This window comes from Vigna angularis, chromosome 9, assembly GCF_016808095.1.
Source record: "Vigna angularis cultivar LongXiaoDou No.4 chromosome 9, ASM1680809v1, whole genome shotgun sequence".
In the NCBI taxonomy this organism is placed as follows: Eukaryota; Viridiplantae; Streptophyta; class Magnoliopsida; order Fabales; family Fabaceae; genus Vigna; species Vigna angularis.
Window position 1 is genome coordinate 6666253 of NC_068978.1, and position 25994 is coordinate 6692246.

The 25994-nt window shown below is 30.0% G+C and overlaps 2 protein-coding genes and 2 long non-coding RNA genes across 4 annotated transcripts; 2 read left to right on the forward strand and 2 right to left on the reverse strand.

Annotated features, from left to right (window-relative positions):
* Positions 1 to 1687: 1687 nt before the first annotated feature.
* On the forward strand, positions 1688 to 2337 carry LOC128194107 (uncharacterized). The gene is made up of 2 exons (XR_008245423.1): positions 1688 to 1799; positions 1950 to 2337. It is a non-coding gene; the product is annotated as an uncharacterized LOC128194107 (long non-coding RNA).
* A 2000-nt stretch (positions 2338 to 4337) lies between these two features.
* On the forward strand, positions 4338 to 5000 carry LOC128194089 (uncharacterized). Its single transcript, XR_008245393.1, has 2 exons — positions 4338 to 4569; positions 4795 to 5000. It is a non-coding gene; the product is annotated as an uncharacterized LOC128194089 (long non-coding RNA).
* A 5998-nt stretch (positions 5001 to 10998) lies between these two features.
* Positions 10999 to 13036, reverse strand: LOC108322600 (uncharacterized). The gene is made up of 5 exons (XM_017554743.2): positions 12756 to 13036; positions 12472 to 12553; positions 12154 to 12341; positions 11539 to 11608; positions 10999 to 11318 (listed from the first exon to the last, which is right to left on the reverse strand). The coding sequence occupies exons 1-5, from the start codon at positions 12903 to 12905 to the stop codon at positions 11164 to 11166; spliced, it is 645 nt and encodes a 214-aa protein (XP_017410232.1). The 5' UTR covers positions 12906 to 13036; the 3' UTR covers positions 10999 to 11163.
* A 755-nt stretch (positions 13037 to 13791) lies between these two features.
* On the reverse strand, positions 13792 to 17411 carry LOC108322583 (adenine DNA glycosylase). Its single transcript, XM_017554720.2, has 7 exons — positions 16913 to 17411; positions 16130 to 16189; positions 15551 to 15670; positions 15389 to 15486; positions 14447 to 14988; positions 14220 to 14323; positions 13792 to 14122 (listed from the first exon to the last, which is right to left on the reverse strand). Exons 1-7 carry the CDS (start codon positions 17276 to 17278, stop codon positions 14030 to 14032), a joined length of 1383 nt encoding a protein of 460 aa, XP_017410209.1. The 5' UTR covers positions 17279 to 17411; the 3' UTR covers positions 13792 to 14029.
* Between the last annotated feature and the right edge of the window lie 8583 nt (positions 17412 to 25994).

Below are 25994 nucleotides of genomic sequence, written 5' to 3' on the forward strand. Positions count from 1 at the left end.
TAAGGTTGATGAATTATTTTTGTATTGCTTGATTTATATTATGAATGTAATATTAATGTTTTAAAATGCATGTATGTTCTTTTGGTACTTTAGCTTATCTTGTGTCTTTGTTGGTTCGTTTGTGTGTATGTTATCTCGTTTGCAATGATTACCTTAATGGTGTGAGCTTAGGAAATGTCTCTAGTGAGCATGAGCTAGTTGGTGACGGAGGAGCTTAGAATAAGATATTTTGTTGTTTCTTCTTGATTTGTAAAGTTTATAATACACTTTTGATTCGATGTAGTATATTTTCTTATAATATAGAACCATGTATATAAATATATCTTACTATTTTATATTATTTTAAATAATTGTAATGACAATTATATGTCTTTTATTTTTATTTGATTAATTGTTGTGTTTTATTAAAAATGTTTTATATCCTATAATAATTGAATATTATTAAAATTAGGATGAATAAAATAAAAATAAAAAATATAAAAAATGAATGAAAAAATTAAAAATAAAATAAAATAAAGTAAAAATTAACATTTTTAAAGAAAATAAAATATGAAAAAAATTATACTTGGCATAGTTTATATGCTGTAAACAAAACTGTTACTAAAAAAGGATTTAATGGAATAAAATTAAATTTGATTTAAAAGAAATTACAAAAATTAAAAGAAAATCAAGATTAAACCTTTTAATTGTAATAAAATTATTATTTATTAAGGGTAAAATTGTAAAAAATGTCCAATACAAAATTGTGAATTTTCTCTTGTTCATACATATTTTTTTATATATCTAAAGTTAATATTTATATTTATCTGTCCATCTTTCTCATCACTCCGCTCCAAATTTGTCCAGGCTCAGAATTGCGAAAAAGAAGAAAAAATGTCGCGAAGTCGATTGTTATGGTTCTCTTTTGGTTTCGCATCAGTATATGCCGTATTTTCCCAAACCGTTTTGAAGGACTTGTTGGTTCAGCGTTATGCGCTTCCCTCTTACTTGGAACATGAGTTTCGCGTTCTCGAAAACAGAATCTCCCAAATCGAATCCTCTTCTGCAAAACCTTCTTCTATTCCCGTCTCCCCTTCGGCTTCCGATTAGGTAATTCATTTCTCTCTCTGTTTTTTTTTTTAATTTCACGCCAAACCCGTCCTGTTTTGTTATATTTTTTTTTCAATGGAGAAAATTTTCACATTTAGGGTTTGCAATTCGTGGTTAATAAATATTGTAGTCTGGAACCAACAATTTCTGTATTAATTAGATTTTTTTTTTGTTTTTGCGTATTTATGTTATTATAATTGTTGTAACTAAATACATAGGTTTATTACTGTATATAAATGATTGAATGAGAAAAATGAGGGAATTGAATTAGATTGTATTATGTTTCTATCAATCTTGAATCAATTTCTGGAATGTACATCCTCTGTGTTTGTATTCTTCGAGCTCTTCTTAAAAGTGCTAGTTTGATATTAAGATCAGGATAGTGCAGTTGTCTTGTAGTTATAACTAGACTGGTTACGCCTGTCAGCGAGGTTGTGGATTGATTAAATTTAATTTGGTATTGTTTTGTTGTGCATCTGTTGAAGGAACAGTGATCTTTACTTCATAGAATGAATATAGAAAATGAGCTTTGTACATACTCTTTTTGCTTGAGATCTCATGTTCTCTGATGTTATCGTAAAAATATTGGGGTAACCTCATTCAGAGTTAACGTTTTGGTTCAAATCCAATTTCTAAGTGCATCTGGCGGAGGAACAAGTGATGTTTGATAAATTTGAACTTCACCGATCCTAGCACTTGAACTTCTATAGGTAAACCTCAACATTACATTTGATAGAAGACAACATTGGATATGTTTTTTCTGTTGCTAGAGATTTTTCAATTGCAGTTACTTTTAATTCTTTCATGATCACTCACATTTAGGCGAGTGTCCGTTGAAAAACTTTTATTGTCTTTGGCAGGTTGAAGGTTAGATAACGTTCCGGTGAAATTATTTCTTTTTGGTTCTATGGGATTTATGCTTTTGACTTAATGTTGGGAGAAGAAATGGCCATAATAAAACAGGCCCGAGGCAACCGTAATTTTTTTTTCATGCTTTTTTGTTTTCCTGGGAAATTAACCAACTGTATGAACGAAGTGATGTTTAGTCTGTTGTGTTACTAAATATCGTGCTTTAGCTGTACAGTTCCGAGACTATTTTGATGAAATTTCATACATCCAGTTTGTTTAAAACCTGGATTCATGTCTCAGTACACTAAAATCAATCAATCAACACCACCATTAAATATACTCTTGTATAAAGTAGATATTTATCATCAGTGAGATAAATATAATTACATTTTGACGTGGTACATCAATGTCATTTTTGTTTTTTTTCTTCTTCTATGCATTCCTGAGGTAGTGGTAATTGTCATTAGCGACAATGTAGAGGATTTCCAAGGGTGTATCTCATTTTTTTGCAGTTAGGCCATGGAAAATGTGAAATGAACTTTTAAAAGAAAGTGCTCTATATAAAATAGAAATGAATGTACATTGGTGAAACAAAATGTTCTATCATAGAAGCCAAGTACAATGACATTCCAAGTACAATAACATTTAGAATCAAATAGGTGTAAGTTAGTTAGTTTACTTACTTCCATGAGGAGATATGCGATTAAAAGTTTCAAAACCAATGAATATAATGTTCGCTCAGAGCATTTCCAATAAGCAAAATAGAAATTTGGTTGGTGGTGTCATGTAAAAATGATAAAGAAATTCATATTTTTTTCTCCTAATATTATTGTTTAATTAATTATTATCTTAGATTTTCAATCAATTAACATAAAATTTCAACTAATTTCTTAGCATTTTTTACTATTAATTAAAATACAGTTTCAATTAAAAGTGATAATTTTTTATATTATTTATAGTAAATTCAAGGAAAGTACTGTTTCAATCAAATTTTATTATATTTAATTATATATATTCTTTTATCACTTCAACCCAAGTAAAGTATTGTAAAGTCTTAATCAATTCTTGTTAAGGTTTTTATTTTTAATTAAGGTATAGTCTCAATTATTAATAAAAGCTTATTCAATCATACGAAAATTTAAAAAACTTTAATTAAAATAAAAAATCTTTTCACTCATTTGCATGTAGATTAAACATTATGTTAATAAGCTATAATGTAAAAATGATTAGTTTTATTTGATTAGAAGATAAAAGACGTATATACAAATAAATAACAACAAACAATTAATTTCATAAGCTTAACACTTTGTGTATTACAAAAATAACATAAAAAATAAAAAAAAAATAGAAAAAAAAAACGTGAAAGAAGAGGGAGAAGACAAAATTAGGTTTTCCAAAAGGTTTCCAAAAACTATAATGAGGATTATTATATTAGTTTCTTTACATGTTGAAACAATCATACTCAATTCATAAAAGTCTATGTTTAGTTAAAATTAAGAAAAATATTTAAAAAAAAAATTATATAATAATATTATAACTTAAAATATTTATAAATTAAATTTTAATTAATAGTTTTTTAATTTATTCAATTGAATATATTAAATAATACACTGAATGCTTGAAAAATATTTATATAATTAAGTGAATTAAAAAAAAATGTAACACGCCTTTAACATTGTTTCTAATGTATTAACAAAAATTATCTAATTGAATTAATTTTTCAAAAATTGAAACTTGATTAAAACAAAAATAAAAGTGAAAACTTATTTGTAATTTTTCAACTAAAATGAGAACAAAATGAGTAATTGAGTCATATTAAAAGCATGTTTTTTGAATTGTCAAACCAAACAAACATCCTTTGGTACTTTTATTTGATGATAGGATGCATTGAGATGAAAATTATCCACAGATTATGGTCCATCTATAATACCAACAGATGTTAAGTGGTGGAAAATTACCCATGAAAGTTTATTAATGGGAAATATTGATGAAACGATGGTGCGTATGCATTATTCATAAAAGCTAAACAATAAAAAATTACTCATGAATTGATATTTTCCACAATTCAAAAATTCATTCAAAATTTACCAACATCAAGATTATCTATGAAATTTTAACGGTTGGTAATATGTGAGTAATTAGTGATTAACTAAATATTTTTGTCATTTCTCACATATTTTTGTCATAGACAAATGTAATTTTTTATGTTAATTTTTTTTTTTCAAATATTGAAAATTAGGTAGAGTTATTAGTTTTAGGAATGATAAAAACCTTTTGTTAATAAAAGACAGTGCTCAAAATATATATTAATTATCTCTAAATTAACGAGTAAATGATTTATATTTATTAATTATAAATCTAAATAACACTTTTTCTAAATCTAAGGTAGAAAGGTGAAATTGGGTCTCTAGGTTTAATTTCTCTGCAAATAACATTCTTTCTGGCTTTCTAAATTCAAAACTCAAAAGCAGAAAAAAGAAAGAATGGGGAAAACTAGAATGTTATGGGCATCCTTCGCATCCTTTGCATTGGTGGCGCCTGCATTTGCGGTTGAGTATTATGTCCGGAAGAATCAGGATCTCAATTTTTCAAACCCTAATTCTTCTTCTTCGCCTTCAAGTCTTCGCTCTGGTATTTTTTTCTTCTTATTATTATATTTTAGATTAAAAGTGTTTTCAATTTCTTATACTTTCACTCAATTCTCATTGTTATGATCTCTTTCGGTGAATCTTTTCCAAAGAGTTATCAATATTTAGGTTGATTACTATACCTTCGAGCAATGAATGATTTCAGATTCAGTTGCTTTTGATTGTTTTGAAGATTTCTCACAAAAAAATGTTTGTTTCTATTTTCCAGGTGGATTTTCTTGGGCAGACTTGATAGATATCATTGTGAGCTGAATCAATCTTCAATTTCTTTTTCCTTCTTTTGTTTTTTGTTTTCATCCAAGATTTGCCCTTTTCTTTTAGGAATATACGTTTTCATGTTATCGAATAATATTATATCATGTTTTAGTTTTTAATCTCATTATATGGAATTAAGGTTTTGAACATTAATAGTTATTGCAGTAATTGTGTTATTCTTTTATATATCTCTATTACTTACATTGCTCTTTTTGTTATTATCTTTACCATCTTTTTTTGTTATTATTTTTATCATCTTTATATTTTTGGAGAATAAAAACAATTTATAGTTGTCTTTCTTATAAATAAAATCTTAAATTTTTCTGATTAAGAGACGTAATAAATTTGATCTTAGTGTTATCTACTCAAAGCTAAGATAATTCTACATATGTTTTGTTTTGATTCAAGACTCTTAGCTTTTTATTGAAAAAAAGAAGACTAAACTTCAATAGCCTTTCCACATTCATAACAACATCTCATCTCATTCAACTTTAACCACCACTAACACACACATAGATTTAACAACTCATTGAACATCAAACATCATAATAAGCATCACTAAGATAGTCAACACAATCACAAGAAAGAAGTTAAAGAACAACATATCACACTTAACTTATTTATCAATTTCTCGTATAATCTTAAATCATCAACATGTCATGTATATGTACTTTTCCTCAATACAAACTCGTTTCATAACATAATTCACCTATTATTTATTTCAAATTAGATGTTAATAATTCATTATTAATTTTCTATTACATTAGCATAATATTTAATTATCAGGTTTCCATTAAATACAACAAAAATGTAAGATGCATTAATCTATCCACAAACCTCTAAATAAAGATGTCAACGGTCAAAGTGAATAATCACGTGTCTAGGACTAGTTGTCAAAATTTCAGTTTGATCTAACAATTAACGAAATGGAAAACCTAATTTTACTAAGGTGACTTAGAATAGAAAAATAGTGTGACACCAAACGTTAATGGTCCAAAAGTGGTTCCCAACACCTACAAGTCAGTAAGCTCACAAACTTTGTTATGCCCAACAATATTAAATATGAGTATGTGAGTTTAGTAAAGTTAGGATGACTTCACAATATGGACTCATACTCAATGCATATCACTAGATTAACCAATATGATATTCTTCCATAAGAAAGACATATATTCATACACTGCACTCAACATCTCTATCCATAGAATTGGTAATCCACCTAAAATTTCCAAAATTTCAAACATATTTCTGTGTAAACAATCATATACTCATTAAATGAGTCAACTTGTTCGCTTAGTGAGTTACCGTTGGGATGTACTCGCAAAGCAAATAGGTTACTCGTCTAGCAAGTAAAGCACTAGAACTAAAATCATATAAATTCATCCAACAAAGGAAAACTTGTTAAATGACCAAACCTCCTCTGTCTCTCGAACTTTTTCAAAATTTACACTCATTCACTTATCGAATGAATTAGACTTTGGAAGCTTGTTTAAATCAAGTTCACCTAGCAAACTCTGAGTTACCTTGTGAGTGTAAGGTCTTGAAGCTCTCTATGATTCTTTTTTTAAGGGAAAATCAACTTAATTTAGCCTATCTAACTCCTTTTACATGTTCCTTTGTTTTAAAACATAGATACAAGATTAAACTTCGAGAGATGGAATAATTTGACCAATATGATGCCCCTTGATAGTTCATTTCACCATACTATATATGAACCACATAGATTTCAATCAATTCAACCAATTACACATATCCTTATGATCACAGACAAACAAAAATTCACTTTGAGTTATTTTGAGTTACATGTGTTAAACCATAAGCCACATGCAACTCAAAACTCTCATTTACCTTTGAAAGGAGTAAATAGTGAACTTGCTTACTTTATTCTTAACTCTGATTGAATGGATTTGTAGACTTCTCTGCGAGGATCACTCTATGATCTCTAATCTTTAAAATGACGAAGAAGAAGGTCAAAATTCTATAAAGAAGATAAAGAAAAGCTTTAAGTAAAAATTCTAGAGTGATGGTGATATTTATAAAATGAAGCTCTATTAATAGAAATTTTATTTATAGTCTTGACCTTTTATTAATAAAATAATTGAGTATTATTTTTAAAAGTCATCAATACTCTTAGATTATTTTATAGGTCTTTACATTCTCTTCAAAAACAAAAATTCTGATCCTGAAAATTCACTTACTAGGAAAAAGGTGATGATAAGACTTTCTCATGTTCTCTTCTAACTCCCATTTAGAATCATCCTAACATCTCATATAATCCATTCTTCTTAATTGTTTGGTATGATAATCTTCTATTCTTATCAGTTCAACAACACGTACATGAATCTCATCAACTTCCAACACATAAAACGAGTTTAACATATACTTTCTTAACCGAGAAATGTAAAATACATTATGAAGATTTGTCATATGAGGAAATAAAACAATATCATAAACTATTAAATCAATCCTTCTCAAAATTTGATAAGGTCCAATAAATTTAGAAAACAACTTTTAATAATTATCATAATATTTCATTTTTTAAACTATATGTTTATATTTTGTTATTGTAAAGAAGGGAATAGTGTTACCAAATAAGACGTAGATTTATAATAAATAAATTTAATATATAATCTACCATTATAAGGATTTAATTTTTTTAACTATTTCTAACCGCCATTTTGGTGTACGCATTGCACTACAAGTTTTATCTCTAAGAATATAAATCCTTTTGATTTTGAAATTGTTTTTTTAAATTTAATAACTACTTTTAAAAAACTACTAATTTGTAATAAAATTGTTCATTTTATATTTAGTTTCTATTTTTATACTTTTAAAAAACTACTAATTTGTAATAAAATTGTTCATTGTAATAAAAATATGTTTTTATTACCATGAAATAAAAGAGTGCACACATAAAACCCAATAGAGAATACAAATTTTAAAAAGTATACATGTGTTTTCGCTAATAATTTATACATTTTATATTTTACTCTTAATTATATTTTTTAAATATTATATTTTATATTCATATTTTATCATTAATATGTTTTAAATCTATATAGAATATATATGCTTCAATATACATCCAATATTTAACCACCATTACTAATATTCTTTTTCTAAAAATAAGTAAAAGTGACTGTTATCTTAAAGATAATTTTGTTATATTAACACATGATGATAAAATTATTTTCTCTTAGGTTATTAATATTTTATTTTTAATTCCATTGAAATACTTAATTTTAGTATAATAGTATAAATATATATTTGATTCTTTATGCTAGGAAGTAGATTTTGTAATTTAAAAACTCACCCGTATTAATGCTAGGAATACTTTGAGCAAATCAAATTGAATTATTCAAATCATAAATTTATATTCAAAACCGAAAAAATCATGATTATATTATAAATAAATTTAGTTTTGATAAAAAATAGTAACAATATATTAAAAAACGACATTACATCCTGAAAGTAGCATCAAGAAAATATCTTTTTATTTTATATACTGAACTAAATAACGAAATAACCATATTTTTAAAGGAAAAACATATTTATATCTGTTATCTGTATATCTTAATATGTGTTATCTGTATATCTTAATATCTCTAAAAATTATCTTAATATAAAAGGAAGCTTTGGGAGAGGTAGAACATGCTTAGGTTTAATTTCTCTGCACAGAATACTCTTTTTGTGACTCTAAATTTAGAAGCAGAAGCAAGAATGTCGAAAACTGGAATGTTATGGATATCCTTTGGAAACTTTGCGTCTGCATTTGCTGTTTATAAGTATTGTGTTTGGAAGAATCAGGAACTCAGTTTCTTCAAACCTGAATCTTCTTTAACTCATCCTTCTTCTTTAATCCAAAGTTTTCAACTTCGTAAGTGGAATTTCTGTTCTCTGTTGAGTTTTCATACTATCTTACTGTTATCATTTCAGAATACGCTAATGAAAACTTTTAAAATATATTATGTTGACAGCTGGACTTTCTATGGAAGACTTGATAGATATCGCTATAAGCTGAAGCAAACTTCGATTTCTGGTTTTCATGTAACATCTCTCCTTTTTAGGAATGTACATGTTTTTGTTTTTGATCTCATTATATGCAATTAAGGTTTTGAACACTGTTTGACACAGAAGTGTTATTGCAGTAATAGTGTTATTCTTTATATCTCTAAAACTTACATTTTAAACTGTAATCTCTTACTTTGTTTCGTATAATATTAAGGATTGTCTTTTATTGTAAAAAGCTTTTACTGTTATTTGATATTGTCTTTTATTATTTTTCACTCGATTTTTTTTATAAATGTCAAAAAGTTTATTTTTAGTAAAATCATTTTGTTTTTATAATAGATTGTTAAATGGTAGTTTTTCGTGTGAAAGAATAATGTTCTTTCAATTTATATTAGGAGAGGTGACTTATTTAAGTTAAGAAATATGATTTCGAGAAGAAAAAAAATCCAAAATCCATCTTATTAAAAGAACTTCAAAATTCTCAATTTTATCACAATTAAAATTCTCATTGAAAATATCCTTTAAGAACTTTTTGATATTAATTATAATTTGTGATTTGAAGAAATTGAAAAAAAAAATTAGTAGAAAAATTTATAAATGTGTTAAGAAAATATTAATGACTAATATTTATCGATAGAAAAAAATAATAATTTTGATCTAAGTTGAAAACAAAGCGGGAAAATCGATTATTTTGGTTGGACTTTGGATATCAAGCTTTGGATAATTAAGTATAGTTTGGTGTAAGGATGTTTTGAAGGAGGTTGTGATCTCTCACATAGCTTCAGATTCGCTATATTGAAGAAACTTTTTTAAAAATACATATTTAATGAATAAACTGTTTTTTTTTTATTATCATCAAATATAAGTAATTTCGATTTATATTACAATATTTTTTAAAACGTATACAAACTATACTTATGCATATATCCCACTATTTTTTTAAAGTCTTACTTATTATCATTTGATTAGCTCATGTTAGTCTAAGTCTTTGGAACCATGGAAAAAAAATTAATAAGTTTTTTTGTTTTAATATTTGGTAGAATCAGCTAATGGTACTTTTGTTGTTTTCAATGTAATTCTTATTTATGATAAAAATGAGTCAATATGGTTCATTTTGTTATACCAAATATTAAGGCTAGATAATTTCAGCTCCACTTGAATGATTCTACTAGGCTCTATGGGGTTTTTCCCTTTTTCCTAATTTTCTGAGATTTTTCTTTTATTCAAAAATTTATACAGCAATTCTGGGATTTTGTCTCTTACTTTTTCTTACCCAATTTAGGAAAATTTAATACAATAAAGCAAAGTTTACTCTGTTACTAAATATTATGCTTTTTGCTTTAGTTTATTCTGTAACGAGATTGCAACTGTATCAGCCGCAATTTTGCTTACGATTTTGCTTAATATTAAGAAATTACAGTAATTTAAAAATTTACATGCGATATTTAGGACATTCAATTTTATGTATGAGGGAATTAACTTCTCAACACTTTTTAAAATCAAAAGTAGGGATTTTCAATTTTAAAGAAATAAAAAAAAGTTTTACAACAAGAAATTTTAATTACTTTATGTAAACTAAAACGAATTTAAGTGAATTATAACTATTATCATCCAAACTAAATTAAATTAATTATTTGGTTTGGTTCGCTAGTTTTAAATTTATAAACGAATTAGTAATTAATATCAAATGAGAATATAAAATTTAATAATTAATTCTCTCATCATAAAATCTAGGAATTGACATTTACATGAATAAATAACATAATCAGAAACAAAAAGTAACAAAAACCTTATGCTCTCATGTTCTGTTAGTATAGTTTTGTATTGAAGAAAACTCGTTTACTAAAATTGACTTCAATTATAAAATTGAAAATTACATTGTGCTTGATAAAATTGACTTTGATTCTTTTTCTTCTTCCAGAAGCCATATACCTTGAAAACAACTTTAATTTTCTATTAATATATTAAAGACATACATAACAAAAATGATTTCTAATATTTTTAAATAAAGTCAAGAGTTGTTTTATTTGTATAATGAATCATGCATTAGATTCACAATTTCAATTAAAAGTAAGACAATTTGTGTATCACTTCACTTAAAAAAAATAAAAATAAAAACCATTATGCACAATTTTAACACATTAGTAGAGAACTAATCAAATTAAAGTCATTCTTATCATGAACATGTGTGCAGTGACGCATTGATGAACATTATCATTTTGTATACCAGTCATTAATGAAAGGAACAAGAGAATATTGAATTGTATGCTACACATCATTAGCAACCAAACTATAATTTCATCTTTTAGAGATTAATCTTTCCATATAGGAAGAATCCCCTGTGCTGCCAAACGTTTTTCCACCCAAAAGATTATGTGTTTTGCTGTGACCTTCTTTTCATCAACAAGAAATGGCTCAACAGTGCTTGCTCCTCCGTTATACGATGACAGAGAAAACCCCTTTGGACCTGTTCAACGGAAACACAATCTCATGCTATCATTTCTTTACATGAGCCATCTAATTCAAGATTTTTTGTTAGATTTTTTTGGTGCTGTCCACAGATGTTTGTATACTAAAGACACAACAGAAGAACAGCACAGAGAAATCCAACAGAGAATCTAAATTCCTAACTCAATAAATGTATTGTGATACCACTTTCTCAAGCAAACTAAAAAAATGGTGCATACCAATGAGTCCTGTGGGAAAGAAGGCCCAAAATGAGTAGGGGTTGCCTTTCTTCAAAAGAGAACCTTCTAACTGTCAATCACAACCCAATGAATTGTTCAATAATGTAAAAGCTTTGTGAGATGAATAATAATTCTATACAGTAATCACTTTCTTATATTCTTCTGAAACATTTTTACTTTTAATATAGTACTTCATCAAATATTTGAAGTTTTAACAGAAAAACACTTTCAAAGGATGTTCATGTCAGAAAGAGCAAGCTTATGAAGACACACTTAATTAATTGAGTTCTTCTAATGTTATATATTTCACATGTATTCAAGATTTTCTATTAGTGAAAAAAGAGTTAATAACACTCAATTAATTACTTATGTGATACAGATTTTAGAGTAATGGTACCATGACACACTTTTACATTCATTTGACACAGAACACAAGGTAAAACGATCATAAAAGTTTAAGCTTTTTGTATTTTTTCAAAAAGAAAGAAAGTAAAAAGTAAGAAAAGATAATATCAAATGAATGTACAAAATTTAGGTGTGTCAAAGAATCAATAGTCTATATATTAATGACATGAACTGCATAATAGTTTCTCATTGTATATCTGCATTACTAACCCTATTATCCTTAAAGACTAGCTCAATGTTTGATAAATCTTCTTGGGCTTCAAATATATCTTTCAGGGAAGGGATCACATCCTCCTCCATCATCTGAGGTAGAGGCTTAACAGGTGCTTTAGCTGGAGGTTTTTTTGCCGGTGCAGCTTTTGGAGCTTCCTTTACCTCCTCTTTTGTTTCAGCAGTAGCTAAGACCAGAAATTTCAGTAACAGTTTCAATTAGACTAATCACAGTCACCCCAATGAAAAATTTTAGCAAATAAAACAATCAAACCAAAGAGTTTTAAAACTTTTCATTATGTAAATGCAGAAATTCACCTGCTGTTGTGCTAGGAGACGACTCTTGAACAGCAGAGCAGGTGATTCTGTTTCTGCTGGATGTTTTATATTTACTTGCAATCTGCAACACAGGAAGAACAAATATTGAAAAGAATCTTCACATCACTTTATATTTCCGTTGTGTTAGTTCATTACAATATTATCTCATCCAATACTTACAGGTGAAAGCTATAACTAAAAGTTAGTCCTTGGATAATATTACAAGTGAAAATTTTCTTAATGGATTAAATTTGAGGTTAAGTCGAACAATCAGAGAGACATACCAAAGGTAGTATTGGTGATGATGATGATGATGATGAGGTGGGTATGGCAACATTCTGAGAGACATGCAAAGAAGAAGTTGATGGTAATGAACACAAACGAAAGCTAGAATCACCAAGTGCTCCACCTCTTAACAAAGTTGCCATTTGCATTCTTTCTCTCTTGATGCTTTGATTGTGTTCTTTTACTTTTCTTTTCTTCTCTTCTTTTTTTTCTGTTTAGTCACCAACCATTTTTTTTTCTTTCAGTGGTTTGTTAATGGTTTTAGTCAGAAATATGCGTGGGAGGAACAAAATGAGAGAAGTTTCTGATCCACACGGTCTTGGGACAATATGTACCACTGATTTTGAAGCCTTTTCTTCTATCTATCTATTTAAGAATAATAAATAAATAAACACATAAACTGGGAACACTAGACTACAAAACTAAGAGTGGCATAAATAGTGACCACAAGTGGCAATGAATCTATGAACAATAAAATTGCTTTACGCAAATCAAATACAACTTAGCTTGTTTTTTTCTTTCTATTTTTTTCCGAATTTCTCCAATCATTTCTCACCACTAGAGTTTCTTTTAGAGAAAAATAGAAAGAGGTAAAAAAAAATTATAAACATTTTCTATGTGTAGATATAAGGAAGGACTTTCCTAATGTAGAGAATCCTTTACGTAAATTTCAATCATAGATTACAAATGTTGAACATAGCTTTGATAATAAACAAAGAAAAACATTAAAAAGGCTTATTTCTTTTATTTTTAAGTTGATTCTTTTTACATTACACATATACTTTTAGATTATAATTATAATTATTTGCGAGAAGTTTATACTTAAATTGTAATCTTGTTTAATAAATTTATATGTAAAAAATTATGACAAAAAGTAAAGAGAAAAGGAGAAATGAATTTTATTTTGCTAACTCTGCACTATTTACAACTCTAAACCTCAAAACTCAAAATTAAATTTTGACTATTAATTTACTGTGTACGATAATAAATTGAACCGGGGAGATTGAATCAGTTGCAACTTATAACAGCAGAAGATTGATTTTCATAAATTAAATATATTGGCACCTTAAAATTATGGAGAAGCATACCAGTTGTAGCAAAGATATGCAAGGCTATAGATATTACATATTCCAATGCATAAATATAAAGAAGGTAAAAGTACCTTGAACAATTAACAACGCAGTCAAATAAGAATAAATGCAATAAAAGTGTTACACCGTTTAAAATATGTAATTAATTAATGAGCACGATGAGGGAAATCTGATCCACGAGGCTAGCTTCTTTGTGCAGTTCTAGTTCTCTTTTTGGTTGGCACATGTTTAGAAGGAAGAGCTTTCTGCTTGAAGTTTTGAACCATGTTGTACACCTGCAGCACCATGGCAATTTTAATAACAAAATATGGTGTAAAACCAGATGAATAAAAGAAACTTCAAATTTTATCCTTGACTAAGAAAGAATACTACCTTTCTTACACTTGTTGTCAGTCCCATACCAGAAAGTGCATTGCTGTAAACGCACTTCCAAGTTGGTTTATTATCTGGGCTTTTGAACAAATCATGTTCTCCTTCTGGAAGAAAAAAAAGTTCAAAAAACAAGCATGTGTAAGCAAGTGTGATCTGGAAGAACCAAAAAACTTAGGAGAAAACATTTCATAAGCAAGTTGCAATGCCATATAGAAATAGGCTGTCACCTTTAGATTGTAACACTAGCAATTCAACATACAACTTGAGGCGAATGTGGCTGAAAATGTGAACAAATTCCCCAATATCTTCCCTCAAAACTATATTGCAAGTCTTTCTGACGTCAATTTTGAAATTTGCTTTCAAGAAGCGATTCATTGCTTCTCTTCTAGTCGATGGAACTGTTTCTCCATCCAGTAAGACAGATGGAAACTCCCAGAGACCAGCAAGCAACCCTTCTTCAGGCCTTTTGACAAGAATAAACTTGCTAATAGACTGGCTTTTGTCTAACAATGCTTCAGCTCCAAGTAACTCAACAACACATACAGCAGAGAAATCACATCTTTGTTTGACCTTCACACCCTTAACGGGATAATCTGTAACTGCTACTGCACTATTGTGTTTAGCATTTGATAGTGCTTGACAAAATTCTGATGCTGGACATGAGGAACAACTTGGGTTCAAAGGGGTGCATACAGTTGCCCCAAGTTCCATGAGAGCCTGATTGAAGTCCCCAGGACGAACAGGATCAACCAACTGAGCTGCTAATTTCCTTAATCTCCAATTCCAACCCAACAAGAAAGAGTAAATGAAAAGAAATACAAAATTGATTATAAAATAAATATATAGTGCCAGTAAGAAATTAGCAAAACTAACTATTGTTAGGCACAACCAATTAAAAAAAGCCACCTCTTTTAGGTTTTAGAGACACATCATATCTGATAAGAAACTCAGAGATTCCACTCTACTCAATTATCTGTGCCGTACATGTGTATCCCCATTAGTTGTGGAAAAGAATGCAAGATAGATTTAGAATGTGTAATTTGATGCAAAACCAAAAAAAAAAAGAAAAAAGCTTCTTTCTTTCCCATTGTTTCTTAACTGGGTAAAAGATTTGCTGAGAACTGAAATATGAAAACTATAATTTGTTCCAAAAGTTGACATAAACTCACCAAAATCTCTTAACAGTCGCTGAGTCTTTTGGATTTGCAGAAACAGCCCTTAGTCTAGCAATCACCCTTACCACATTTCCATCAACAACAGGTACCACCTGATAACGTAAAGCATGAGAAATAACAATTTTTTATGGAAGCACAATCACAGAAACTGCCCACCTCTTTAAATGCAATAGAAGCAATTGCTCCAGATGTGTAGTCTCCAATTCCAGGAATCTTTCGTAGCATGGAAGCCACTTTAGGAATTTTGCCACCTTCTGCAACTACTTTCTTTGCCCCCTGACAGCAGATATGGAAAGAATCTGGTCAAACCTTGCAGCATATATTGGTAAAAACTAAATTATCCCTTGTTGATGTACACTTTTACTTTCTTCAAGTAGGACTTTCATTCTCATTATCATTACACAACAACATCAGATTGAAGGTCTTTCACATATATCAAATTCAGAAACAAAGTTCTTCAACAAGACATTAAAGATCTTGACATGAAAGGCTTCAGATACACTCTATGTTTGCAATATCCAGTTCATGAACTATGAGATTGTGATGCATGCATTCAATGCCTTGCCTTTTGCTGCTTTTACAAAGAAGGCAGAAACTACATAATGAAGAAGGTTTAACACCATAATTAACTATTTCAAAAACAATCTCAAATTGACCATTAGGGTAACTTGTAGGATCTAGTAAAAGATAAACAGGAGAAGGAGATAAAAACACAAGTTAATTGTCATGAAGGACCTCTAGAAGAAAACGAGCTCTTCGGTAGTAGCCCAAACCTGCCCACATCTCATTTACTTCCTGCACAAAAATGGCAATAATCACATGGTGAGTATACAATTAGTCTTCAAATCACAATAACGGCTTTTAGTTTTTAATAAGTTCACACAAAGAAAACAAAATTTCAGAAAAAAAAAAAACAGAGAGAACAAAGAAATCAGAAGAAATAATATGGTACTGCTATCTACAGTGGTCCAAAACACATAGGGTTTCAGAGGCTCCTAAATGTATGGAGTGGGTGCCTGCAGCCCATTCTGCCTTCAGAAACCTTCAACAGCCTTGCTTGCAAAACTGTAATGCAAAGCTCCCTTTCTTCTCTTACGAAGCCCTAAAACATTGGCTCCAATAATAATATACAACCGAGCAACAGTAAACAAAATAAAGATCAACCACCTTGAAGCAGAGGCAACTCAACTACCATCAACTTATTTTGTCAAATTTTGGTAAAACAGACATTACACAAAATTCAAAAACTATCAACTAGAATGTGAAATCATGGGATCAAGTTACCTGCCCCAAAGAACGTAACTTGTTAAAACCAGAACATCAAAGCATAAATAAAATCTTGCCCATTTTAATGACAATCCCCCAAACTCTAAAAGAAAGGAACTTGATAACGGATTAACATTAAAAGTTGCATTGATGTTCAAGAGTATCACAACATCCCATCAAAATTCACATTAAAAAACACTTTTTTGAAAGAAAAAATGAAAAGAGGGAGTGGAAAAGCAAAGGAAACAAAACCTCGAGAGAAGCTTGTGCAAGATGGTAAATGGTGGGCCATTTTTGCATCCAACGATTGTAATACCCAATAACAGTCTGAACCCTTGTCTGCTGAAGCATAACCTCCGAGACCCACACCCCATAAGCTCTTCTTTCGACTTCTTCTTCTTCTTCTTGTTTTTCTTCATCTTCACGTAGATGTGATCTCCAAGGAAGGTCCCTACGGTTGAGGTCGTACCAGTTCAAAAGGGACTGTCTCAATTTGTGAGTCTCGTCTTTGGAGAAGGACATAACGTCCTCTATGTCTTCCACTTCCACCAAAGGTTGAGGCTTTTTGCTCGCCCCAACGGTTCTCCTTCCACGCATATTCTTCTTCTTCTCTGACATGATGGAACTTAGTGGCAATGGTGATAATGAAAAACTGAAATTAACTCCATCCGAATAGAAAGAGTTGGGTAAGAAAAAAGAAATACGGAACGGAAGTTTAGCCTCCAGGTCAAAATTTTGAAAAGACGCGGAAGTACATGTTTCGTCTCAAGAGAACATTTATGTAACAAGGAAAAAACACTATGTTAAATTGATAAGTCAATTCCATTTTTTTTTATCTTCAATTTGGTTTTCAACTTTTTATTTTAGAATTATTTTCTATCGGCTTAGTTGCACATATTTTCTAATGTGAAGTAATTATTCGGTCTGGTGTAAAATGTATGTTATGCTTTAAATTACATAATTTATTTTTATTTTCTATAATTTTTATGAAATTTATGGCCAAAGTTGAATATGTGAGGAATTTTTGTTCTCATGACTTATATTTGATTCATTATATATTGAAAAATGTTTTTTTGTAATTTAGGATTGAAATAAAATATTTAAAGAAACTTGTATTTTAAAATAGAGCTTAATTAATTCATTAGTTGTTTTAATTTTTAGTTGTTAAAAAAAATTATTTGTTAAGAGTTCAAAGAATTCACTCTTAACAAAGCACAAGTTCATTCTATTTAGAAATTTGGATTTGAATAAATTTATGGATTGATTTGACATTAAAATAAAAATAAAAATAGTAAGTATATGAGACATCATTGCAAAAAAAAGTTTTTGATATTTGTTATTTTGAACATTCAAAGTTCAATCTAACCTTCATATCTTATTTGGGAGACGTCAATTTAACATCAGCTCAGAAAGGACTGATGTTAACTCATGCTAAGCGTGCTCCTGCATTGCTGAGCGTGAAATTTCTGGTTGGCCACTGTAAGCATTTAGACATTGGACTATGCATTACCAAACTTTAATCGACGTTGGTTTTGACACTAAACGACATCTATTTTGTTTTTTTTAAATAACTTTTTTTACAATAAAACCATATCTAAAATACAGAAAGTGATCTCAGCAATCACAAAATTATATATATTGTGTGTTTCAAGTAATTATAATAAACAATTTAAAAAGCAATCCAAAACTTAAACTATCAAAAGTAAGCTAATTAATGTATTCAACAACAATAAAATTGTTCATAAAGTTATGGCCATGGGTCCTAAGTCCATCCCTATAGAAGATAAGTTGTTCATTCTTCTCGTATCTTCCTAATTGTGTTATCTGCTATAGGTAATGTGTTCTTAAAACGCTGCAAAATTAAGTCAAATTCATTATGTTTGCATACAAATGTTCAAAGTTGAAATTTGATTTGTAATGTATAGAAGGTAAGTATCATTATCTCAATCCAGTCATATGTAATTCTTACTTGAATATGGTTTTAATCTAAGGCATGATATAGTAGTCACATTCCCATGAATCTAGTTGTTTATTCACTAAAATGACAAACTAAATAGTCACACATGTAGATCATTAGGGATGGCAAAAAAATTCACACTCGCAGATAAAATTCGTGATGGATGATTACTATCTGCGCATATTTATTACCCGCAGGTAACGGATAACGGGTATTTTAATATTCGCCTCTAAACGGGTCGGGTGCAGATATTATACTATCCGACCCGCGAATACTCATTACTCGCAAAATAATAATAATAATAAGATTTAAACCCTCATTTGGTCCTCATATTTGTTGGTCAATCTCAAGTGGGTCATTTTTTTTTTCGGTGTCAATTGCGTCCATAAACTTTTAAATTATCTTAATTAAGTCCAAATATTTGAAAAAGTCATGTCCGCTAAGTTTTCACAAACGGAGTTAAAATTGACTGACATGGTGCCCACTTAATGTGCTGACATAAAACTATTTAACGTTTATGTTTCGGTAGATACTTTTGGGGATCGAGAGACTAACCTGCTAACGCGTCTCGGCCGCTCGCTCGCTTCCAAACTCCTACTGTTGGCTGATCGGTGTTGGCGCAAGCCGATCAGTCTCCTTCTTGACGAGGGTGGATGTACCTGCAAAAGATACTCCGATGCTCAAGTTAGGCGTGTGATTTGAAGAGCCTCGGCTCTTGGTTGAATATTTAGTGAATGATTATCACTATTGAGTATTTGAGAGTAGCCTAGAGTGAATAATGCGTAAGTGGAACGTACCTGGCTTTCGGCCCTGGCTTTGTATTTATAATTTACCTCATGGATCCTAAGCTGATATAAGCCCAATAAAATATAAACAGAATAAGATATAAACAGATTACCTGAATCTCCGGTTGGTTGTTTGTAACCACTCGGTTAATATTTTATACTGTACACTATGCCCCCCAAGTCCGAGTTAAGCGGTTGGCTTTAGCCGTGGTTAACTATAGGACTGATGAGTTTGAGGGAGGCTGCGTTTGCGGAATTGAAAGCGTTTAAACGCTCGACCTTCAACATTAACCGAGCGGGATTTACCGCTCGTCCTTCAACAGGAACCGAGAGGAATTTACCTCTCGGTCTTCTACATTAACCGAGAGGGTTTTACCTCTCGACCTTCGACATTAACCGAGCGGGATTTACCGCTCGTCCTTCAACAGGAACCGAGAGGAATTTACCTCTCGGTCTTCTACATTAACCGAGAGGGCTTTACTTCTCGACCTTCGACATTAACCGAGCGGGATTTACCGCTCGTCCTTCAACAGGAACCGAGAGGGATTTAGCTCTCGGTCTTCAACATTAATCGAGAGGGTTTTACCTCTCGACCATCGACATTAACCGAGCGGGATTTACCGCTCGTCCTTCAACAGGAACCGAGAGGGATTTACCTCTCGGTCTTCAACATTAATCGAGAGGGTTTTACCTCTCGACCTTCAACATTAACCGAGCGGGATTTACCGCTCGTCCTTCAACAGGAACCGAGAGGAATTTACCTCTCGGTCTTCAACATTAATCGAGAGGGTTTTACCTCTCGACCTTCGACATTAACCGAGCGGGATTTCCGCTCGTCCTTCAACAGGAACCGAGAGGGATTTACCTCTCGATCTTCAACATTAATCGAGAGAGTTTTACCTCTCGACCTTCGACATTAACCGAGCGGGATTTACCGCTCGTCCTTCAACAGGAACCGAGAGGAATTTACCTCTCGGTCTTCAACATTAATCGAGAGGGTTTTACCTCTCAACCTTCGACATTAACCGAGCGGGATTTACCGCTCGTCCTTCAACAGGAACCGAGAGGGATTTACCTCTCGGTCTTCAACATTAATCGAGAGTTTACCTCTCGACCTTCAACATTAACCGAGCGGGATTTACCGCTCGTCCTTCAACAGGAACCGAGAGGAATTTACCTCTCGGTCTTCAACATTAATCGAGAGGGTTTTACCTCTCGACCTTCAACATTAACCGAGCGGGATTTACCGCTCGTCCTTCAACAGGAACCGAGAGGAATTTACCTCTAGGCCTTCAACAATAACCGAGAGGATTTTACCTCTTGACCTTCGACACTAACCGAGCGGGATTTACCGCTCGTCCTTCAACAGGAACCGAGAGGAATTTACCTCTCGGTCTTCAACTTTAACCTAGGACTTACCGTTCGTCTTTGAGAGGGCTTTACCTCTCTCCCGAGAGGGATTTACCGCTCGGTCTGTGACCTAGGAGTGCTTCCTAGGGAACGGGCTTTACTGTTCAGCTTTGAGAGGGCTTTACCTCTCATCTTTGAGCTAGGAGTGCTTCCTAGGGAACAGGCTTTACCGTTCGGCTTTGAGAGGGCTTTACCTCTCTGTTTTGATCTAGAAGTGCTTCCTAGTAAACGAGCTTTACCGTTCGGCTTTGAGAGGGCTTTACCTCTCTCCCGAGAGGGATTTACCGCTCGGTCTTTGACCTAGGAGTGCTTCCTAGGGAACGGGCTTTACCGTTCAGCTTTGAGAGGGCTTTACCTCTCTGCTTTGAGCTAGGAGTGCTTCCTAGTGAACGGGCTTTACCGTTTGGCTTTGAGAGGGCTTTACCTCTCTCCCGAGAGGGATTTACCGCTCGGTCTTGGACTTGATCGTTAATTATGAACTTTACTGACAAAATTGACAATCAGTGTTTGGAATAGGAGACTTCCCCTTTGTTAATTGAATTCCATGATACTTTAAGCATGAAGTTCGTTTATGACTAGATCTTAGTCTGCACTTGCATAGTTGATGGCGTGGATTTTGATATATATTTCTTCAAGATGTTCATTGCTGAAATTCTCATGATGATATATATTATGGTATATAACCGTATAATAAATGATTCGGTTACCAGATATTATGAATTGCACCGAATAAATAACATAGATAATAAACAAGGTATCAAAACCGTTTCGAGATTTTATAATATTGTTGTTGATAGTTATCTCTAACACAACAATTTCTTTGACTATTTGAATCATGTCAGAAAATGTTTCGGTTATAATAATTAGATAACTATATTTATAGTTATATACTATATTATATATAATATATCATATATCATATAATATATTATGGATTATACTATATATTTAAAATAAAAATAGTTGTTATAATATCTATTATCAATTAGATATTTTATGAAATATTCATATTTCAAAAAATACTTATCTTGTTGATGACGTCTCACGTAGAGATGATGATTCATCTAGTGTAGTTTTCACTTTGTCGAAAGTTTCTGGTGTTGATCTAAAATAGTGATGTCGAGACCGAACGCTCGTCTTGGTTTCTTGTGGTTTCTAATTATCTTTCTGGTGCTTTGTTGTTCATCCATGCTCCGCGTGGTCATCATTGGGTTTGACGCTCGGCCCCACGGTGGGCGCCAAAATGTTTCGGTAGATACTTTTGGGGACCGAGAGACTAACCTGCTGACGCGTCTGGGCCGCTCGCTCGCTTCTAAACTCCTACTTTTGACCGATCGGTGTTGGCGCAAGCCGATCGGTCTCCTTCTTGACGAGGGTGGATGTACCTGCAAAAGATAGTCCGACGCTCAAGTTAGGCGTGTGATTTGAAGAGCCTCGGCTCTTGGTTGAATATTTAGTGAATGATTATCACTATTAAGTATTTGAGAGTAGCCTAGAGTGAATAATGCGTAAGTGGAACGTACCTGGCTTTCGGCCCTGACTTTATATTTATAATTTACCTCATGGATCCTAAGCTGATATAAGCCCAATAAAATATAAACAGAATAAGATATAAACAGATTACCTGAATATCCGGTTGGTTGTTTGTAACCACTCGGTTAATATTTTATACTGTACAGTTTATTTCATCACTTCTAATATTCTCATGTAAACCTCTAATGGTAGTTCATTGGTTACTTGGAAAAAAGTATGCCCGACCCGACCGACCCGACCCGTTAGTATATACTGATGAGTTGGTTTTGCAATAAAGCTAGGAAAAAGTAGAAGGTGCAGGCGCAAAAAATTGGGAGTGAAGAAGATGCTTGCGTGGGCTTGGAGGACTATCACTTTGAAGAACATGAAGGGGGATACAGAAACTCCTGCTCCTAAGTAACTCAAGGTTAAACATCACATGTAATTATTATAAGCTACACACAAATAACATATGATGATGTGTCGTGTCGTGTCGTGTCGTGATTTGTTTCTGCTTTGAATTTCGATTGCCATATGTTCTCCGTCTGTATATGTATTATATCTTTTTATCATGTAATATCTTCAAAATGTTATACTTCAACCATTATTAAAGAAAAGATGCATAGAAAAGTCTCTATTTTTCCGTTAATATGAGTGGATATCGTTTATTTGTCTATGTGATTAATATAAAAATATAATTTAGTTAATAAAAAATAATAATTAATTTTTACTGTTCTTATTAAAAACATATTGGTTAATATATGAAAGCTACGTTGGTATGCGGAAGTAGTTCGAGTTCTCAAATCAATGCGTATTTGAAAAGTCTTATAAATTAAAGTTTAATATTGCTAAGCATGTGTTGGTAAATCACTTAAGCATGTTTATTAAATCACTTAACATTTGAAAAGTTTAATATTGTACGTGTTTGAGGATAGTGAATGGAAAGGATTTTAGAGAGGATGAAAAAATGTCAAATGTGTTGGGGGTGTGACAGTAAATTTGAGGGAGTATGGGTGTTAAAAGAAATTGGGTTCTAGCCCAAAGAAAACGAATACAAAACGGATTTAATTTATTAAAAACAAAAACAGGATGTAACAATAAAATCTTCTCAATTTTTTTAAAAGCTGGGACGAACAAAACGTGCTCAGTTTTTTTTTTAAATTAACACAGGATTAGGATTTGATTGATAAGAGAAATAAAAAATAACTTAATAAATAAAAATTAAATATTACTAAAATATCTTTAATAATATAAATAATAAAAAATGATAATTATTAATATTATATATATTTATAAAAATTATTATAAATAGAGAAAAAAATAAAAATTAATTTTTAACATAAAAAAGATTATTATTATTATTATTTTATTATTATTATTATTATTATTAGTGTTAATATGATTATTAGTGTTTGTCATTGTTATTAAAATTAGGAAAATAGATCACTTACTGCATGGATTAAACAACACAAAAAAATAAAATAAAACCACAAAAAACAGTACCACGTAAATATGTATTCAGTTACATTATCAGAATCAAATATATATTTTTTCGTATTCGATTCCAAAAATCATATTCATAAAATCAAGAAGTAATTCTCTTTTTTTGCAATTTCACACTGAACAATGATAATGGGGTTAATATTATAAAAAGCTTATTTTCTCTGCAAATCTTTTTACTTCATAGGGGTAGGATTTTCAATTGATCCCGCAAATCTGCGTCTTCGTTTCCTCTTAAATCATCGTATCTGAACACGATACTTACTCACAAATCCGTCTTTTAAATTTTCTTTTAACAGTAAATTAATTGAAGTGAACACAGCCTAAATGTGTATTAATGCAGAGCCAAATCTAGTGAACAAAATAATGAAATAAGGTGATAAGGTGAGGGTAAAATGGGAATCAAGGGAAAACTTGAAGATACAAGAAAGCACTAAGAAGCTCATAAAACTTTCTCTTCTTTTTTTTTTAAAGATGGATCAAACAAATTGTGCTTAGATTTTTTGTTTATATCTTTTCTTTTTCTTTTTTTCTTCTTTTTCTTTTCATTTTTTGTTAATTTATTATATTAATATTATTATTTATCTAATTATTTAAAAATAATAATTTTCTAAATTGTTTTAATTTAATTCAATTTATAATTTAAAAAAATATTTCGATTCTTCTTTTAAAAATTATTTAAACACCTAGTTTTTATATTTTTTTTTCACTAAAACAAAAATTCATTTACCTAGATGAAATGGGGTATTATTAATTAAAATTCTACAAATGTATCATTATGATGAAATTTTTTGTAAGAAAAAAATCACAAGTTACAATTAATTAAATTTTCATTCTGATATGTTTTTTTTTTTAAGGAAAAAACATTGAATTTTTTAACACAATCACTACAACCCAATCGACCATGCAATATAAATTATTGTTACTGTGAAATTTGTCAATGTTGTGGAAACTAAGGATTTATCATTATAAGCAAATTGTTCAATAAAAAAAATCTTAAATTGTAATCAATTAAATTTTTATTTCAATATGTTGAAGTTTAAAAACGCCTTCCAGATGAAAAGTATTAAATATGAGAAGGATGAATAACATGATTTAACTCAAAAACATTCCAAAATTTTTCTCAGCAAATTAAATTAACATTATTTTCAATTAATCGTTAGTTTTAACTATATAACTTTATTCTATACCATATAAAATAATTTAATTCATTGTTATAATGTTTAATAATATGTTTTATATTCATTATAATTTTAAGATGTATTGCATTAATGACACAAAAGGAAAATATAAATTTCGAATACATTAAATTTGTACTCATATTATTGTAACTTTTAGTCTAAAAAAATTATAATAATAATAATAATAATATATAATAAAATTTTATAATAATATATAATAAAATTTTATAATTTTCTACTATCTTTCATTAAAATTTTATGCAAACCATTATAATTATAATAATTAACATTCTAAATTAAATTAAAAAATCCAATTTAAAATTATACTCATGTTTCTTATAATTTATTTAGATTTAAATTATTATTTCTCTTTCTTTCAACCTGATTAAAATTAATCTCAAATAAAAATCCAATTCATTTAAATATTAATCTCTATAATAAAATTGTTGAATAATTTAATTCATCGTAAACAAAATTCAAATATATTTTTTTTATAATTAACAGAACGTTTTCAAATCTATATCAACAGTTAAGATTTAGATGAAATTTTTTTTTGCAGACGGTTCTGTATAGCTGAAGTGCAAGTTCTAGAAATGTGTCTTTTGTTTTTGAACGCGTTTTCCTGCATACAATAATTAAAGGGGTGTGATTTTGACGGGTTTGTGCCAACTGAGAATTCAAGTGCATATTTATACGAAAAATTAAACTATTTTTTATCAAAACTGAATTATATAATTTAATTGGCACACAAAATTAGTTCCTAAGAGATATTTTTTTCTATAACAACATGATAAATATTTGAGCAAGTTTATATAAAAAAAATTATATATTTTTTTAATTTATATTTAAGTTTTAAAAAATATGAAATATTTTATTTTATTTTTATAGAGATAATCTCATGAGAGCAAGACCTTTAAGTAATTTGAATTATTAAAAATGTGTTGTATTTTATAATACAACTTATATTTAAAGTCTATTAATTTCTTTAA

Excerpts from the sequence above, each read along its gene's own strand:
- LOC108322600 (XM_017554743.2), bottom strand. The coding sequence starts at position 12,905 with ATGCAAATGGCAACTTTGTTAAGAGGTGGAGCACTTGGTGATTCTAGC. Across the intron at positions 12,342-12,471 it reads GTCTCCTAGCACAACAGCAG|CTACTGCTGAAACAAAAGAG; the intron begins GTGAATTTCTGC and ends TTCTGGTCTTAG. Across the intron at positions 11,609-12,153 it reads TAGTCTTTAAGGATAATAGG|TTAGAAGGTTCTCTTTTGAA; the intron begins GTTAGTAATGCA and ends TGTGATTGACAG.
- LOC108322583 (XM_017554720.2), bottom strand. The coding sequence starts at position 17,278 with ATGTCAGAGAAGAAGAAGAATATGCGTGGAAGGAGAACCGTTGGGGCG. Across the intron at positions 15,487-15,550 it reads CTTCTATTGCATTTAAAGAG|GTGGTACCTGTTGTTGATGG; the intron begins GTGGGCAGTTTC and ends TTACGTTATCAG. Across the intron at positions 14,324-14,446 it reads GCTAGTGTTACAATCTAAAG|AAGGAGAACATGATTTGTTC; the intron begins GTGACAGCCTAT and ends TTTTTCTTCCAG.